This window comes from Populus alba, chromosome 3 (assembly GCF_005239225.2).
Source record: "Populus alba chromosome 3, ASM523922v2, whole genome shotgun sequence".
NCBI classification, from domain to species: Eukaryota; Viridiplantae; Streptophyta; class Magnoliopsida; order Malpighiales; family Salicaceae; genus Populus; species Populus alba.
Genome location: NC_133286.1, coordinates 5,217,779 through 5,233,730, shown reverse-complemented (window position 1 = coordinate 5,233,730; position 15,952 = coordinate 5,217,779). Strand labels below are relative to the sequence as shown.

At 33.2% G+C, this 15,952-nt stretch overlaps 1 protein-coding gene across 1 annotated transcript; it reads right to left on the bottom strand.

The window, feature by feature from the left end:
* Window positions 1-4,447: 4,447 nt before the first annotated feature.
* Window positions 4,448-12,712, bottom strand: LOC118055649 (uncharacterized). Its single transcript, XM_035067593.2, has 12 exons — window positions 12,118-12,712; window positions 11,756-11,982; window positions 10,939-11,006; window positions 10,630-10,695; window positions 10,114-10,454; window positions 9,827-9,895; window positions 9,659-9,747; window positions 6,717-8,927; window positions 6,506-6,583; window positions 6,268-6,379; window positions 4,877-4,927; window positions 4,448-4,787 (listed from the first exon to the last, which is right to left on the bottom strand). Exons 1-12 carry the CDS (start codon window positions 12,475-12,477, stop codon window positions 4,737-4,739), a joined length of 3,723 nt encoding a protein of 1,240 aa, XP_034923484.1. The 5' UTR covers window positions 12,478-12,712; the 3' UTR covers window positions 4,448-4,736.
* Window positions 12,713-15,952: the final 3,240 nt, after the last annotated feature.

Below are 15,952 nucleotides of genomic sequence, written 5' to 3'. Positions count from 1 at the left end.
TTTTCTAAAAAAAAAAAAATACTATTTTTTTCTTTTTTATATATAAATAAAAATGCAATTTTTCATAAGGATCGAGCCATATGCAACATACAAAAAAATCATTTTTTTATTACTATTTATTTTTTATTGTAAAGCCATATTTGGCAAAAACTGTTTTTTCTTCCTTAAAAAACTATTAAAACATGCATAAGAGTGTGTTTGTCAAACACCTTTTTAAGCCAAAAATCCTCTCATAACAAATTGGCAAACCAAACAGAGCCTTAAATATCTAGTTAGCACTTTGTCTCACCTTTGGTAGAAGTAGACTTTGTGTAGATTTCAAGGAAATTTAGTCGATAAAACATATTCTTCCAAAGTAGGACACACATCTACATTCCTAAAAGTGAAACATCGATACTCGGAGTCCCAAAAAATACATCAAGGCTTTAATTGCTTAATTCTGCATGGACACCTTCATGATTTCTGCTATCCTCTTATATTTCTTTAAAAACTTATCATCGCATATGCTTTTAATGTGTGAGATGAGCTTCTTCATGTCATTCCTAGAGCAACTCACATTTCTGATGAGCGATAATTTACTATCATCTAGTCTTAATTGCAATCCCATTCTAACAATTGTAGGGATTCATAATCCAACTCATATTCAACAAAGATCATCTTTTTAATGGTGGCTATGTTATCAGCCTTAAGTCTTGCAATTCAAGATGCTTTTTAGGGTTAAGCATATCTTAATGTAACAATGTTTATTTGTGGAACATACATCCTACATGTAGGCTCTATGTTTTTTCAGGTGAGATATTGAGGTAAGCAATATCTAGTCTCAAAAGAGTCTCTTGTTGTCATAGTGATTATCATTCTAAAGGTAATATAGGGGCTCAATAAGTAGTGAGATGATACGTATACCAATCACTATCAGTCCAAGCACTCAACAAAGAGTTGAACGGTTTCACAAATTTAAACACTAACTAAAATTCATAGGGTAAGCTGTTACTCTCCCACATAATCTAATGGTTGTGTGTGTGCATTCTGAAACGATATATCACAAATAAACTAGTGATGCATGAAGACATTCATCCATATTTAACATTCATGCATGAGTATAATAAAACATGCTAAAGTATAAATAAAATAAAATAAAGTAAGCCAAATGCAAAAACACACAAAGCCTAGTCCAATATATAAAAAACAGAACTCCCTAATGGTGTCATCATTCTGTTGCACATTGGTGAGTGACGTCGATGGTCAAAGAGTTGCCACCAAATTATTTGGTTTAGGATCACTAGAAGACCCATGTGTACTGTTCTTTTAAGAAATTATTGGGTAAAGATTGATTGTGGATAGAGAAGGTATTAACACCCTTAACACACCTTACTTGAGATAAACTGCATTGTGTGGTCTTCATATGGTTTAAAGATTTTGATGGGTTTTTAGTCTATGGCTTTGGATAAAGATTTACCCTTACGAATAAATATGATATTTTAAATTTATTATAGGCTCATATGCCTAGATAAATTCTTATGAAAAAAAATCTATATAGGTTTTTTTGATAGGGTTCACTTATCCTGAAAAATGAAAGGGTTTTCCTTAATTCATATATTGTGGTGAAAAATACTCCCAATTAAAATTAATGAATATCTAAAACTAATTCTAAAATTTTTCCAGTCATCTACTAATATTTAAATACCAGTCTACCTATAGGTCCATCATTTATACAAGAGAGTCAACTATTAATTTTCATGAATAAAAAATTTTAGGGTTATTCAATGGCAAGGTTGTCGACTCTATTTGTTGCACATGCGCACATGGCGTGGTGGGATGTTAGGGTCAAGTAGTTGCCATATAGTTATTTGGTTTAAGATTACTAGGAGACCGGGTGGACTAGTTTTGTATGAAGTTCCAGGGTAAGTGACTGATTATCGCTAGGGAAGATATTAACATGCTTATTGCATCTTCCTAAGGTAAGTTGTATTGTGGTCTGGATGTAGTTTAAAGGTGTTGATGAGTTCTTAACTGATTGCATTGTATGGTCTGTCTATGATTCTTAACAAAGATTTACGCTCATGAATAAATATAGTATTTTGAATTATTATGGGCTCGTATACCTAAATAAATTTTTGTGAAAAAAAATCCATGTAAGTGCCATGACAGTGTTCACCTATATTGGAAGGCAAAAGGATTTTTCACAATTCATATATTATAAAAAATACTCTCAATTAAAATTGGTGAATATCCAAAAAAATTCTGAGAATTTTCTAATCAACTCCTGGTATTTAAATACCATCCTACTTGTAGGTCCAATATTTATATTAGAATGTTGAGTATTAATTTTTTAAAAAAAATTATAATTTTTGAAATATTAATTAAATTCTCATGGATTCAATAAATTATTTATTAAATCTAAAAAATACATAGAAAGATATGTTTTGATTTTTGTGTATATAATCCCAAGCCAATATTAATACTCATGTCCTCCCGTCCCATGCATCTTCACATCTGTATCCTACTCTCTCTCTCTGGTCTCGAACAGGGTTACAGCAAGGCAAAACAAAAGGCAACTTCAAAGGAAGATGGGTGTGGGTTCATGTTCTTTGGGATTAGGGGTTGCAGTGCAAAAGTGAGAGGAGGAGAAGGGCCATCACGCGCTGTTTGTCAGTAAATTTTACGATCCAGATATCATGTCGGTGACCAAAACGACAGCTTGTCAAACCATATGCTGTGACATTTCAAAAAACAAAAAACACACCATACAGTGACACCGACTGGAAGCATGGAGAAAAAAACACATGGAAACTCAATAATTAAACCAGAAAACATGGAGAAAACATGGAGAATTGCCCCAACTCAATTCCGGGTGCCACCAACTGTTTCTTCCTCTCACCTTTGGTCTCATATTCATATTTGATCATTAATTCTAAAAAAAAAAAAAATTTAGAATTTTTAAAATATTCATCTTCATGGATTCAATAAATTATTTATTAAATCCAAAAAATACATACAAAGAAATTTTTTGATTTTTTGTGTATACAAAAAAAAAATACTAAATCATACCATGTATTTTTTATATTTTTTTAAACCAAAATATAATTTTTATTTTTTTAAAGACTTGTATGCACATCAAATAAAATATATATTTTGTATTTTTTTAAAATGAGATATTTTTCTAGAAATTTATGAGATTTCGATGAAAACCTGATCTTTTAATTCCAGGTCAGCATCTTATAGTAAAAGTCTATAGTCTCGAAGATTAAATAAAATTGCTTTTAAAAACATGCGAAGGACCCTAAATAATTTTAAATTGATTCTTGATTTATTTTTTTTTAAGAAATTTTCTAGAATTTATTTGGTGTCTATTTGGCAAAAAACTATTTTTTATTCAAAGCAAAACTGTTAAAATAGATCTAAGGGTGTTTATCAAATAATCCCTTAAGCAAAATATTCCTCAACAAAAAAGTAACCAATCAAATAAAACTTAATACCTGACCCAAAACAAAACCACTCGAATAACATGCAAACTAGAAAATCATGCAATCATAAAATACAAGGCATAAATGTATTCTATTAGGGATCCATAATGAGATGACCTACACAAATATCGAGGTAATCAGTTTTGGTTCGATTCGGGTTTTACCTATAAAAATAACTAAACTGAAATTTTATAAAATACAAAAAATAAAACCAAAATCAAATTAAAACCGGTTCAAACCGACCAATTTCAATTCGATTTGGTTCAGTTATTTTATAATAAAAATCGAAACCCAACCCACAAATTTTGGTTCATTTTAGTTTTGATTATTTTATATTAAAAATAAAAAAATTAAATTGTTTTTTGGGTTTTTATTTTTACTTTCTAATGGGTTTTATAATAAGCTTAATTTTATTTCAGTTCGGTTATTTTATATTTTTTAACTAAACTAGTTCGTTTGAGGTTTTTTAGTTTAAATTTATGAAATCAAAACTGAAACCGAATATTTTTTTTTAAATATTAATAATTTTTTTTTTATATAATTTAATTTTTTCAGTTATTTTTTTTAATATTTTAATTTAATCAATTTTTTTAATTTTTTTACTCAACTCTTTAAACACATTTGTTAAAGACTCCTACTCATTAAGATATTATAAACCCATAATAAAAAAACACACAAAAGTCATAGAGGGCAATTTCCAACTAAAAACTAAACTTGAATACGAGTGCCTTTCATCTCATAAGGACTAATGCCAGAGGTTTTTTTTTAAAAAATATTTTTTTTTTTGGTTAATTTTTTTTTTTCTATTCTATGATGTTTTTCTAGGTTTGAAATTCTCCCTAATATATTGATCCATTGAGTCAATGAAAAAGTTCTCCTGAAGGAGACAAGGTAAAAGACATCCCTGGATTAAGAAATCAAGCTGTGCAAGCTTGAAAATTTTATCACGGATGTCGCTTCTCTCACACAATATATATGAAGAATGATAAAATGAAGCAAAATTATATATCAAACAACGCAACTCACATGGATGGAGAGGTTATACATACAAAGGTCGACTGGCAGGAAAAGTGTACCTTTCACACCCATACATACGAGGAGGGGCCTTAGCACACCCATGTCGAAGCTGAAGTTTAAGATACCTCTGCAGAAACATTCTACATTTCTACAAAAGAATATATTTCACTATGTACCATCAGTCAAGGGAATAGCACACGTTGCGTTTATGGAGGAAAGATTGGATAATTCTGCCTCAAAGCATTGAATTAATGTTCAATCTTTTGTATACGAGGGCGCGAAGTCCTTAATCCTCTGCTTAAGTTGCTGCATTGAGAGAAGATATCCCATTCAATAAAGCTCAAAAAAAAAAAAAAAAAGGGAACAAAAAGTTGAACGCATGTTTGACGAGTCACCTCTAGTTCTTTATGGAGCACTACGAATATTTTTTTCAGCCGTCTGTGTTTCTGCAAGCCATATCATCACAGGTCAAAATAGAAGAGTCTAGGAGGGAAGAAAGAATCTAAAACGAAAGCTATATCAATGTGCTTCCTGAAAAAAGAAGAGTTATCAATCCCACCCCAGTGATTAAGTTCAAAGGATAACAGCAAAACTGAAAGTATTCAGCACATTTGCAGCTACCAAACTAACAAATACTGTTCCCTCTATTATCAAAGATATAAAAATTACGACCTCAAACTGTACCATAGACCCAAGGAACCAAGCATGGCAGACAAGGACCAAAAAAAACATGCATCAAAATAAATAACTTCGGCCTTATCATAACGATCTTCTACTTGCTGTCTAGATAATCATCTCGCTCAAAGGTGCTTCAAGAGAACCTCGTGTTGCATTGTTTCAAACTGCATGTATTCATTAATTGGTTTATCTTATTATTCAATGATTCTACCAATAACACTGGCAGATTTTCTCACTTTAGTTGAGTCTAGTTTTCTGGGTGTTGTCACAACTCATTCATCTCACCTTCCTCAAAATGAGAAAGGTTATGTAGTTACTTCGAACCCCCTCACTTGAATTCGTCAAATCAGTCATTGAACTTGTCCTCATCTTGGTCACTCATCTCACCTTCCTCAAAATAATAAAACATCTACTTATATCACTCAATGCATTTCACCATCTTCATTACTATTAGATATAACTTATGTAGTCAACAAATTTTGGTTGCTAACATTCTAGTCTAGCAGATGGATGAAAATAACATAACAAGGCTACCTAATTCACTTTCTTACCTAATATACCCACAGAAGCAATAGTTCTTATTCCTCATTAAAGGGAGGAGTCCTATGTCTATGCTCTTTAAATACTGAGAAACTAACGGAGCAGATGACAAGGAAATGCCAACCTCACTTATGGTTTGTACCACTTCAGACAGATAGATGTGCAAAGAATTAATTGTTCACATCTTTTAACCTAATCACTACCGAATTCAAGTGTCTAGACTCTAAAAGTTTGTCTAAATGGACTCAAGTTCCAGTAACTGGTGTCTTCCATTCAGCAACAGAATCCTAATTCCCACACCACTAATAACAACTTCACCCAATCATTTCTACCTTGTCCGTGTATTATTCCAAATGTCATTCCATCATTAGAGTCAGTGGTGCCTGTTCTTTTTCCTAAAACATATGCAGGTGCAGCCATCCTCTAACCCCTCATAATGTTTACAAGTAGAATTTAATTGACCCAGAAAACAAATTAGTAATAACTAAGACACTTTAGTGAATTTAATTTGTATGAATAAATGCAAACTGCCACAGAAAAGGTATCATAAAAAGACTTTATAGCATACCATTCCACATTGACTATAAGACTCCTTCAACTGCACCAAGATGTTATGATATCTATCCATATCCCTGCCTTTTGCAGATTCAAGGTCCTTTCCCAGTTTATGGAACTCATTCCTGCATACAACATCAAGTGTACAAATATAATTAGACAACAGACCTAACAGCACTAGACAAAACCTAGCAAACAGCAAAACAAATGGCTCCTTATAAAAAGAAGATGAAGAAGAATTTTTATGATACCTGTAGCTTTCTAGGATCCTGTTCAAGGAGCAGTAACTATCATATTTATCACGATATTCCTGCACATATTCTTGGTACCTGCATAATAACAGATGGCGCATGATTTAAATTTCATGTCATGGAATTGAGTAATTTTAATCTTACAATGAAAAGAACAATGCAAGCTATGCTGTTAACAAAGCCTCAATCCAAGACAAATATGATTACTCACTGAGAAAAATCCTTAATTGGTCCTCTGAGCTCTGGTGCATCCCTTTCATACTTGGAATATGAAGAGCTGTCATCCTCTGAAGAAGACACCCTCTTCTTGGAAACATTATTGCTATCCTCTGTCATAAGTGCATCTTTCCGTCCATTTATCAAGTCAGCCATCAAATTAGATGGTTGTGTTTTACTTTCCTTTATCGAGTGGGGAAGTGTTCCACATTTAGATTCATAAAGCTTCTGTGCACTGAGAGGGGCTTTCTTGTGGCTTTCTCCATAGCCTTCCATACTATTTCCTAGCTTTGCACTAGTTTCATTCTGTGTTAATCTACTACTTGAGTCTGCCAACTTACTGAACCCAGATCCAACATCAAGATTATCTACACTTGAAACATGTTGTGGCTGAGACTGCATAGCTTTATGGCTAGGTCTTGTTAAATCATCGACATGATGTTCTGGGGACCTCTTAACTCCAGCACTCAGGTTAGGTGAGGGCTTTCCTGAGTCCAATGATACCTTTCCAATAGATTTGCCCTTGTTTATATCTGAATTACAGTTATCTGAAGTGCTTGATTTGTTCTCTGAGTGTTTAAAAGAACCTTTCCTTTCAAACTGTTTTTTAACTGGTGTTTCCTCAAGTAATGGCTCACGAAGTTCTCCTAACTCCAAGTCTGAAAGCTCTCTATTGAGACCTCTTCCACTAACAACTGGGTGCTTTTCCATGTCAGCTCTGTTGGAGTCCTTTGGTGAAAACCCAAAATTTGAGTTTGAAATTTGTCCAGCATCCTTTGGTCTTCCAAATGCTTCCCCTTGTTTCCTGTAATGGGAATCAAAGGGAGCTGAATGTCTGCCCCCAGCACCACCTTCCTTGGAATTTCTTGGCACTTTTTTCTCCTTCGAAAAAGTATCCTCGTTTTGAGCATCTCTCGAAGCCTTTTCTCTATGAATAGAAAACGCTTCTTGCACATAAGAACCCTTTTCTGGAAACTTATAACTAATTCCCGAGCCCTCAGCATGTTTGGATCTGCTTACAGCTTCCTGAGCTTTCAACCTTGCATTTTGATCAGAAGACCTCCGACCTGATTGTTGAAAATCTGGATTAGATTTTCCAGAAATTGCCTGGTTATACAGCTTTTCTGAGCCAAAATCACTTGCTTGTTTATCAGCTCTATCCATCACTGGAATGGCAGGGCCCTTGTACATGTCTTCATTGTGTTTATCATGGGGACTCCCTGAGAACTGGGTGTCCCTACCCTTAGAAGTGGGCACTCGAGACAAGCTTTCAGCTTTCAGTCTTTTGACACGCTCAGATTTACTGTCAAAGGGCTTCACATCGAGGCCCCTTTTCGATTTACTTTTTGATGTTCTCTCTGAGCTGTCTGACTGTTCATGCCTAAAGCTGTCCCTAACAATATTGTCATCATCATCAAATAAGTTTCCTATGAACATTTGGCGCTCTTGAATCATATCATGATCATGAAAAGTGGATTCTGCTCCTTGCACAGGTTTTTCACCTTCTTTGCTGGAAACCAAACTATCATTTTTAGTTATTTTAATGTCCTTTTCATCACCAGCCAAGTCTTTATCGATTTCAATAGCATCAGATTCATGGCCCTCGATTTCAATAGCATCAGATTCTTGGCCCTCGATGTCAACTGCAGCAGATTTATTACCATCTAGCTTCTCATCAATCCCATTCGGCACAGACCTCCAAGGATCAGGAGATGCCAATAATCCTGGTTCAGCAGTCTGCAACTTATGTCGGGATTCTTTGTCATCATCACTTGTCATGATATCAACATCCTCATCAGAACCCTGCTTACTGTTGGAAGAAGCATCACTTTCACTGTCACTGCTACTCCCAGTTCCACTTCCTACTGGGCTCCTGCTCCTGCTCCTGCTTCTGCTGCGGCTTCCACTGTCACTCCCGCTATCACTGCTATCACTCTCACTGTCACTATCACTTCCACTATCACTAGAGCTGCCTGCCTGCCCTTCACTATTGTCAGAAACCTTCTTCTCACCAAACAAATCAGGCGAAGAATGATCTATGTCAAATTTTTCTAATGCATTTGATTCTTCTCCAAGTTTAGAGTTTGACTGAACTTCCTTGGATGCAACAGTAGGATTTTTCTCCGCAAATCTTGGTTCTGGATCAGGTCTCTGGCCACAGTTATCTTCAGGAGCATGTGCTTGCTGATGGTTGTCTTCAGGAGAACTGGAAGTAAAAAAAAACACATCTAATAAACCATGTGATGCATACACACACACAAATAGACACAAGGCAATGTACTTCAAAGAGTGTTCATAAAGAAAGCTTTTATTCAATTTTCATCAGTTCTCACAACGGGACAATTCACTAGAGCAGATTAAGGCAAAAATATGACTAGAGCCCAATTATTAGAAGCTAGCAGAACTACCAACCCAATGGAATCCTATGGATTCATTTCAATTTCACATACCCCATAAGAATGATTAACCAACAAAATACAGAGATAAAAAAAAAATATTGAAGCGTTGTAAAAAAAAACCTCCAAGACTGACTCATAAATTCCTAAATGTTTAGAGCAAGAGGAGAAATTAAAAGGTTCAAAACCCACAAGCTAAAGACAAGCACAAAAAAGAAAGCAAAGCATACTAAAAAATCAACATATGAATTGAGAGGTTTGGCATAAAGGAATTCTTTGCGCCTTAGCAAGATCAATTTTTCAGCCATGTAACAGTGAAAGGAGAACAGAGCAGGATATCATGCCTCAGCCAATTAATTATGATTCAATTAGTATTAGGTAATTCTGCTAAATATCCTCATTTTAATTCATTCTTCCAGGAAATATTGTTAAGATCTAGTAGCAATTGAAAGGAGAAAAAAACAGGATATTGTAAGTTGTAACAACCTGGCCACAGAACCAGCCAATCAAAGAAACTTCTATCACATAAATTGGTATGTACCTTCCACTTTCAGATGAAGGTTTCTTGAATTTTTCTGACTCCATTCCTGGTTTCAAGATATATCTTCCTGGAGCTTGAAAATTTGCTATCTGATACTCAAGATTGAATGAGAAGACATAAGATCACTAGCTATTCTAAAACCAATAAACAAAGATTTTAACTGCTTACCTTTTTTATAATGGGCTCAATTTTCTTAGCAGAGTTTGGAATTGTACCCGAAACTGCTTTCTCCAAAGCCTACAAAACATGGGAGGTGGAGTTTACAAGGACCAAGAAACCAGTAAAGAGCTAGTCACAGAAAATTTACAAGGACCAGAGAAACCAACAAAGATCTCGTCGCAGAAAAGCATCTAAGCACAAAGGAAGCATGGAACAAACCAAAGAAGCAGCATTTAGCAAATATGGAACCAAATATTCAGTGAAAAGTATTTCAGATAGAAGTATCAGAACCATACCTTCAAGCTCATCCCTTTAGGGTTCTGGATCAGTAAATTAACCAGCATACTCTGCAAATCCATTGCTTTGACCCCCAAGTTTCCTTTGCGCCCGGGTGTAGCACTCTTGGCTGGGATTTCATTCTCTGAGCTAGCAGCATTCTCTTTATTTTTCATCTGGGTAGGAATGTACTCTTCTGTGCTCACATGATGCTTAGTGATGCTTCCAGTTGCAAATGGAGATGCTGGAGCCCCGGGTTGCTCTGGTGGGGATGGTTGAGGTGAAGAGGAGAGTCTACCTTTCACACTAGCAGTTGCAGGCAGTGCAGGTTTATGGGTGAATTTAGGGAAGCTGCCTCCACCTGCAGTTGGTGCATAGTTTAAACAAATTCCAATATTAGAAATTGCAAACGAGCAGAGCAGCAACAGTAGGAAAGAAAATGCCATGTTATAAGGATTTTAAGCTTCTTACACTTCTGTGCAGAGACCATATAGAAAAGGTACATTTTTTAATCACATGAAAATCCACTAGTATACCTTGGGGAGGATCAACTTTCCGCTTTTTAAATGGAGGTTCTTTCTTAAAGGTTCTCCATGGACTAGCTGGAAACAAGAGAAACATTAACAAATAAAGCTCTATTTGTTTGACAGAATGTATTTCCATCAGAAAATAATTTGAATATAGGAACATAGCATCAATGGACAACAGAATCAACTTCATCCTAAGATTTCAATCACATGCCTAAAATGTTTGTTGGATTCTCTTCTCTAAAGTGAAAGTCAAGTGAATGGAGAAAAACCACACACTGCACAAAACAAAAAAGATCAGAATCTAAGTCAACTTACACTCAACAGCTGCTAATTGCTTTATTTGACTCTTTGCGGCTGGGTTTCCATGGTCTAACACGATAGCTCTATCATCAGGGAAAAAAAATTAAAATTAAAGTATTAGTTAAACTAGCATTATGGGTGGTGGCATCACTTTCAATGTTGTGACTTCTGCTCAAAACTATTTAATAACTGTCAATGAAAACCAATCAAGCATCACTACAGAGAACAATCCGCAGGAATCCAAAGTCTTTTACAGAGATGTTGCTAAGAATCTGAACCGAGGGCTTGCTGATTCATTTTTTTTCCTTTTCATACGAAGTTGAACTACAAAGACCATCCACATTTACATATAATAAAGCCCAACTAGTCAGGATAAAATAACCTACTTAATTGACATCTGAAAACATCTAAGCTGAGCCTTTTATTGAAAACCCACAGTACACATTATTGAATCATGTATACAGACTATAAAATAAAGCATATGCTGGAAGAACTAGCGAAAGAACAGAACATGCCTAATACAGTAAACAACAAACAGTCAGATTTAGGAACATTATGTAAGATCAACATTTCTAGCAATATCAACAAGAGTTAATCTGCAATAAAAGATCAAGATTCAAGTAATATCAACAATAGTCAATCTGCAAGGACACATTCATTTGCTTAACATTCATGCGAATAATAATAAGAATACTAAGTAATATAATCCAAAGAGATATTCAGACACAAGTGACAATGATTAAGAGAGAACAAACATGCTAAAGATACCTAGGCTCTAGCAATTAAATAATTTCAAGAAATAAAGTGGGCGTAAAAGCATCATATGACATACTTGCGAGATTTAAATTTGCGTTCAGCTTCCTCTGACAGCATCTTAACATGGTTCTTAGTTGACTCATCCAAGATACGTTGGACATTGACCTTCCGCCAGGCACATCCAGATTCTACAAGCAAACCATTTCCATCTATGCCACCCTGTCGTTCTTCATATATGTCACAGAGGTCACCCAATTCCCTCGACCATGTAAATCTGAATTCTTTACCACCCACATCAATAACCTAATGCAATTACATAAACCCAAATAAAGCTATCAATTTTAGACAAATAATAATACTAGCAAAGAAAATTAAATTAAACACTAAAAATAATTGTCTAAAAGAAAAAGAAGAGAAATTTGGATGTAAGTGACTCACATTCCCATCAGGGTTATTAGCCATGGAACCAAACTTAATTCTAGCAGTGCTACCCTGAGCTTCAATTCTTCTGATCTCATCAACCAAGTCAGGTGCCAACCTTATAATCATGGCAAAAGCAAGTGGGTTATTTCCCGGAATTAAAGAGAAGGTCTCTTCGACACCCGGATTTGAAGACGAAGATGACTTGGCATTGATCGGACCCGGACGGTTGTTGCGGGTGTTGTTATTGGTGGAACCAAGGGAGAGGCGGGAGGCTGGTGTAGTGCGGTGGACAGGCGGAGGAGGTGGTAAGGAGGAGCGCCTAGGACCAGAGCCGCCGCCTCCTCGGCCGCCGCGCTTGGAGGATCCTCCGTACATTATTTGTAAATTAGAGGAGGTTGCTAATGATAATTAGCATTAAAATTAAATAAATAGATCAATAAATACAGTACAGTTATCTGAAGGGGTGGTGGAGGCGGCGTTGGGTTTCTTGAGGGGGTGATTCGGTCGCGAGAGAGACGCAGCCAGTGATGGAGAATAAAATTATTTTATTATTATTTTTTAAGCATATATCATTTCATATGAACTTTATAAAATTTTAGCACATTATATTCTTTTGGATTTTCTTTATGTTGTAGAGTTGTGTTTTAGTTTAGTGTGAGGTTAATGGAAGTATCAAGAAGAATGAATTAAAATTTCAAAATCCACTTTGTTCAATAATTTTTTTAAAATATTAAAAAAATTTGTCAGATTTTATGAATATTTTCATCAATAGAAGTAAAAAAAAAAAAAAAAAAACCTAAAGCATTATTTACATATATAGTATCTTTTATTAAAAAACAAGGAAGCCAAAGTTAATCGTTTCATCAATTATTATGTAACTATAGTATCTTTTATTTTAATTTTATTGATTTGTTTAAAATTTTTTTTAAAGTTTTAATCAAACTAAAATGTTAATGTAGTATTGTTTACATGGCCATGTTAATAAGTTAAATAAATAAAAAAATATTTAGGCCATATAGAATTATTTTGTATTATTATTAAATTTGATTTTGAAAATTAACTTAGAAATCTATTTATTCAACCCTTTGTCAAACTTGAATTTAAAATTAAACATCTATAATTTACCCTAATATGACATAGTCAACTTGGTTAACCCAAAGAAAACTTGAATGATCAATAAAAAAAATTTAAAGATGAAAGTGAAAAAAAATAAAGAAATTGAAAGAAAAAAAATCTATTAACCTAACTCCTTGCCTAGCCTTAGATTAAAATTAAACTTATGGGATTTGCCCTGACATGACTTTGTCGACTTGGTTGGTTCAAAAATAATATAAACAACTGATACAAAAAAAAATCTAAGAATAAAATTGAGAAAAAAAAACCTCAAAGTAAAAATAGGGGAAATAAAAAAAATAAAACAAAAAAACATGTTTTACTACTAATATTAATAGTGAAGTTGATATGTATGACTCTAAATCTTTTTAGTTTGTAAGTATGATGGGTTAAGAATGATTTAAAAAAACTTATTTTATAGTATTTAATTTTTTATGTTATTGGTAATGCGATGCGGATTTTCAAAAATATTTTTAATTGAAAATATATTAAAATAGTTTTTTATATTTTTTTAATATCAGCACATCAAAATAATAATAAAAAGATTAAAAAAAATTAACTTGATGTTTTTTCAGATGAGAAGCAGTTTACAAAGTACTTTAAAAGTGAATTGAAATGCATTACTATACACACCCTTCATGTTATGCATAAATAGGAAACTAATGGAAGAAAAAACATTAATTTGATTTGGTACTATCCAAGTAAAGTCAGATTTAGATTTTGACGTAAATTGTTTTACTATCTAATTTTACATTATCGAGCATAACTTTCGACTCAACTATTGGATTGAGATGAGATTCTTACAAGATTTTATAAATATATTTTTCTACATTGGGTTAATATTTCAAGTTAATCTGAGTTTGGGAAGGGATTATTTCAGATGGTCGAAGTTTTTAGATGAATCATGTCAAATCTTTATATTTGGACCTTCATCTATTGTTTGGAATATACCTAGAGCTATAAAAAGAATTCTGTTAAGATTCCAATTGGGTTGGAAAATAGACATTCATACCTTTATGGCAATATATGGTAGGTATGCAAATTAAGGACTGAAATTTGCCAAAAATATATAAAAATTAAAGAAACATTATTTCTTTGTGTATTATGGATTCTAGTCAATACAAGGATTGTTTAATGCTTTTGAAAACATGTGTGACAACTATTGACTTAACTATTCTACAAGGATTTCATATCAGACAAGGAGATATTTATGAAAGCAATTATTATCCATAGCTTACAAGAATTCCATATCCATTACAGAATGTACGTGATGGCAAGAAGGCTTGGGATTCTTTTGTTATTATTTTTCTTATTTTACAAGGTATCCCTTACTCAAAAGAGATATTAGAGGAGGCTATTTAAATAAGATATTTATGGTACTTTTCTTTCTATTTTTTAGGACATACTTTCAGCTAGACAAAGAAAAAAAAAAACTTTAGTATTCAAGACAATTTCTTTCAAGCAAGGAAAGAGGATTAATGAACGACACAAAGGAACATTCTTTTATCTACGAGTTTCAGATTTAGCTACAACGGATCTGATATAAAGAGATACGATTTTAATGTTATTTTGATAACTTGTATTAATTTGAATATTTATTAAGGTTTATCTATTGTTTTAATTAATATTTGTGATAATTATATTTTAGTTTTTGGGCTTTTATTTATGTTGGGTTTGTTTTGGCCCAAAATCAATGTTTAAATTTGTTTTAGGCATTAGGTTCGTGCTTGACTGAATTTTAGTTAAGGCCCATTGGTTTGCAACCCAGTATGGGACCCTTAGGGTTATTATGTTAGAACTATATTATGTTTTGTTTTGCTGTAAATTTTGGGTAGCCTTTAGACATTAATGAAATTCAGTTTTGCTTGAGCAAACTTCCTTTTCTTTGTTGGGACAAAGAGTAAATTTGATTATCAAGGTATAATTGTGCTTGTGGCATCAATCGCAATAATCCAATACCTCTAATTCTTAGTTACAAGTTAACTTTGAGTCAAGGTTCAACCAAAGCTGATTATTCAACCTTTTTAGGGAAACTATCATCTTCATTGTGGGTTTACGTGACCATATAATCACGAGGTTCGCATCATGATTTATAGAAATAAATATTTTTTCACAATTTAATTAATGTTAGTCATTATGTTTTAATTAAATATGAACTAGGAATTATATATTAATATTGACATTGTTTATAATATTATTAGTAGTATTGTATTGATAGTACAATTGTTAATCCTAAGTTTTTAACTAGTTGGTGCTTATATATAATAGTTATGGACTAGATTCTTGGGTTGGGTTTCGTAATGGATAAGATTAATTTTTTTAATGTAAAAAAATATCTAGGCATTGCTAATGTTTTTTAGTAGAAAAAAAACTATGTGAAGATTTACCTAATGTGATCTGATGGTACTAAAAGCAACCCAAACGATCGATAAAAACATAGTTTGATTATAAAAACTCAAGACAACATCTTCTTATAAATATTGAGAGGGAAACAAATATGATCAACCTAGATTAACCTATTAAATCCACAATCCAAATTATGAAATCATGGTAACCCTATATAAAGCAAATCAAAACTAATTATGAAACTCAATTCCTAAATAACTCAATATTAAAGGATTAAATTGAAGAAAAAAAACTAATTTAAAAAAAATAACCTAAGTCAACCTGAGTTAATTTACTAAACTCATGACTCGAGTTATAAGATTAAGATAACTTTATAAAAAGTAAATAAAAA

Bases quoted from the DNA above. Each gene is read 5' to 3' on its own strand.
- LOC118055649 (XM_035067593.2), bottom strand. From the start codon at position 12,477: ATGTACGGAGGATCCTCCAAGCGCGGCGGCCGAGGAGGCGGCGGCTCT. The intron at 10,696-10,938 runs GTAAGTTGACTT...TCTTGTTTCCAG, and splicing joins GCAATTAGCAGCTGTTGAGT to CTAGTCCATGGAGAACCTTT. The intron at 4,788-4,876 runs GTGACTCGTCAA...CTCTCAATGCAG, and splicing joins TGCTCCATAAAGAACTAGAG to CAACTTAAGCAGAGGATTAA.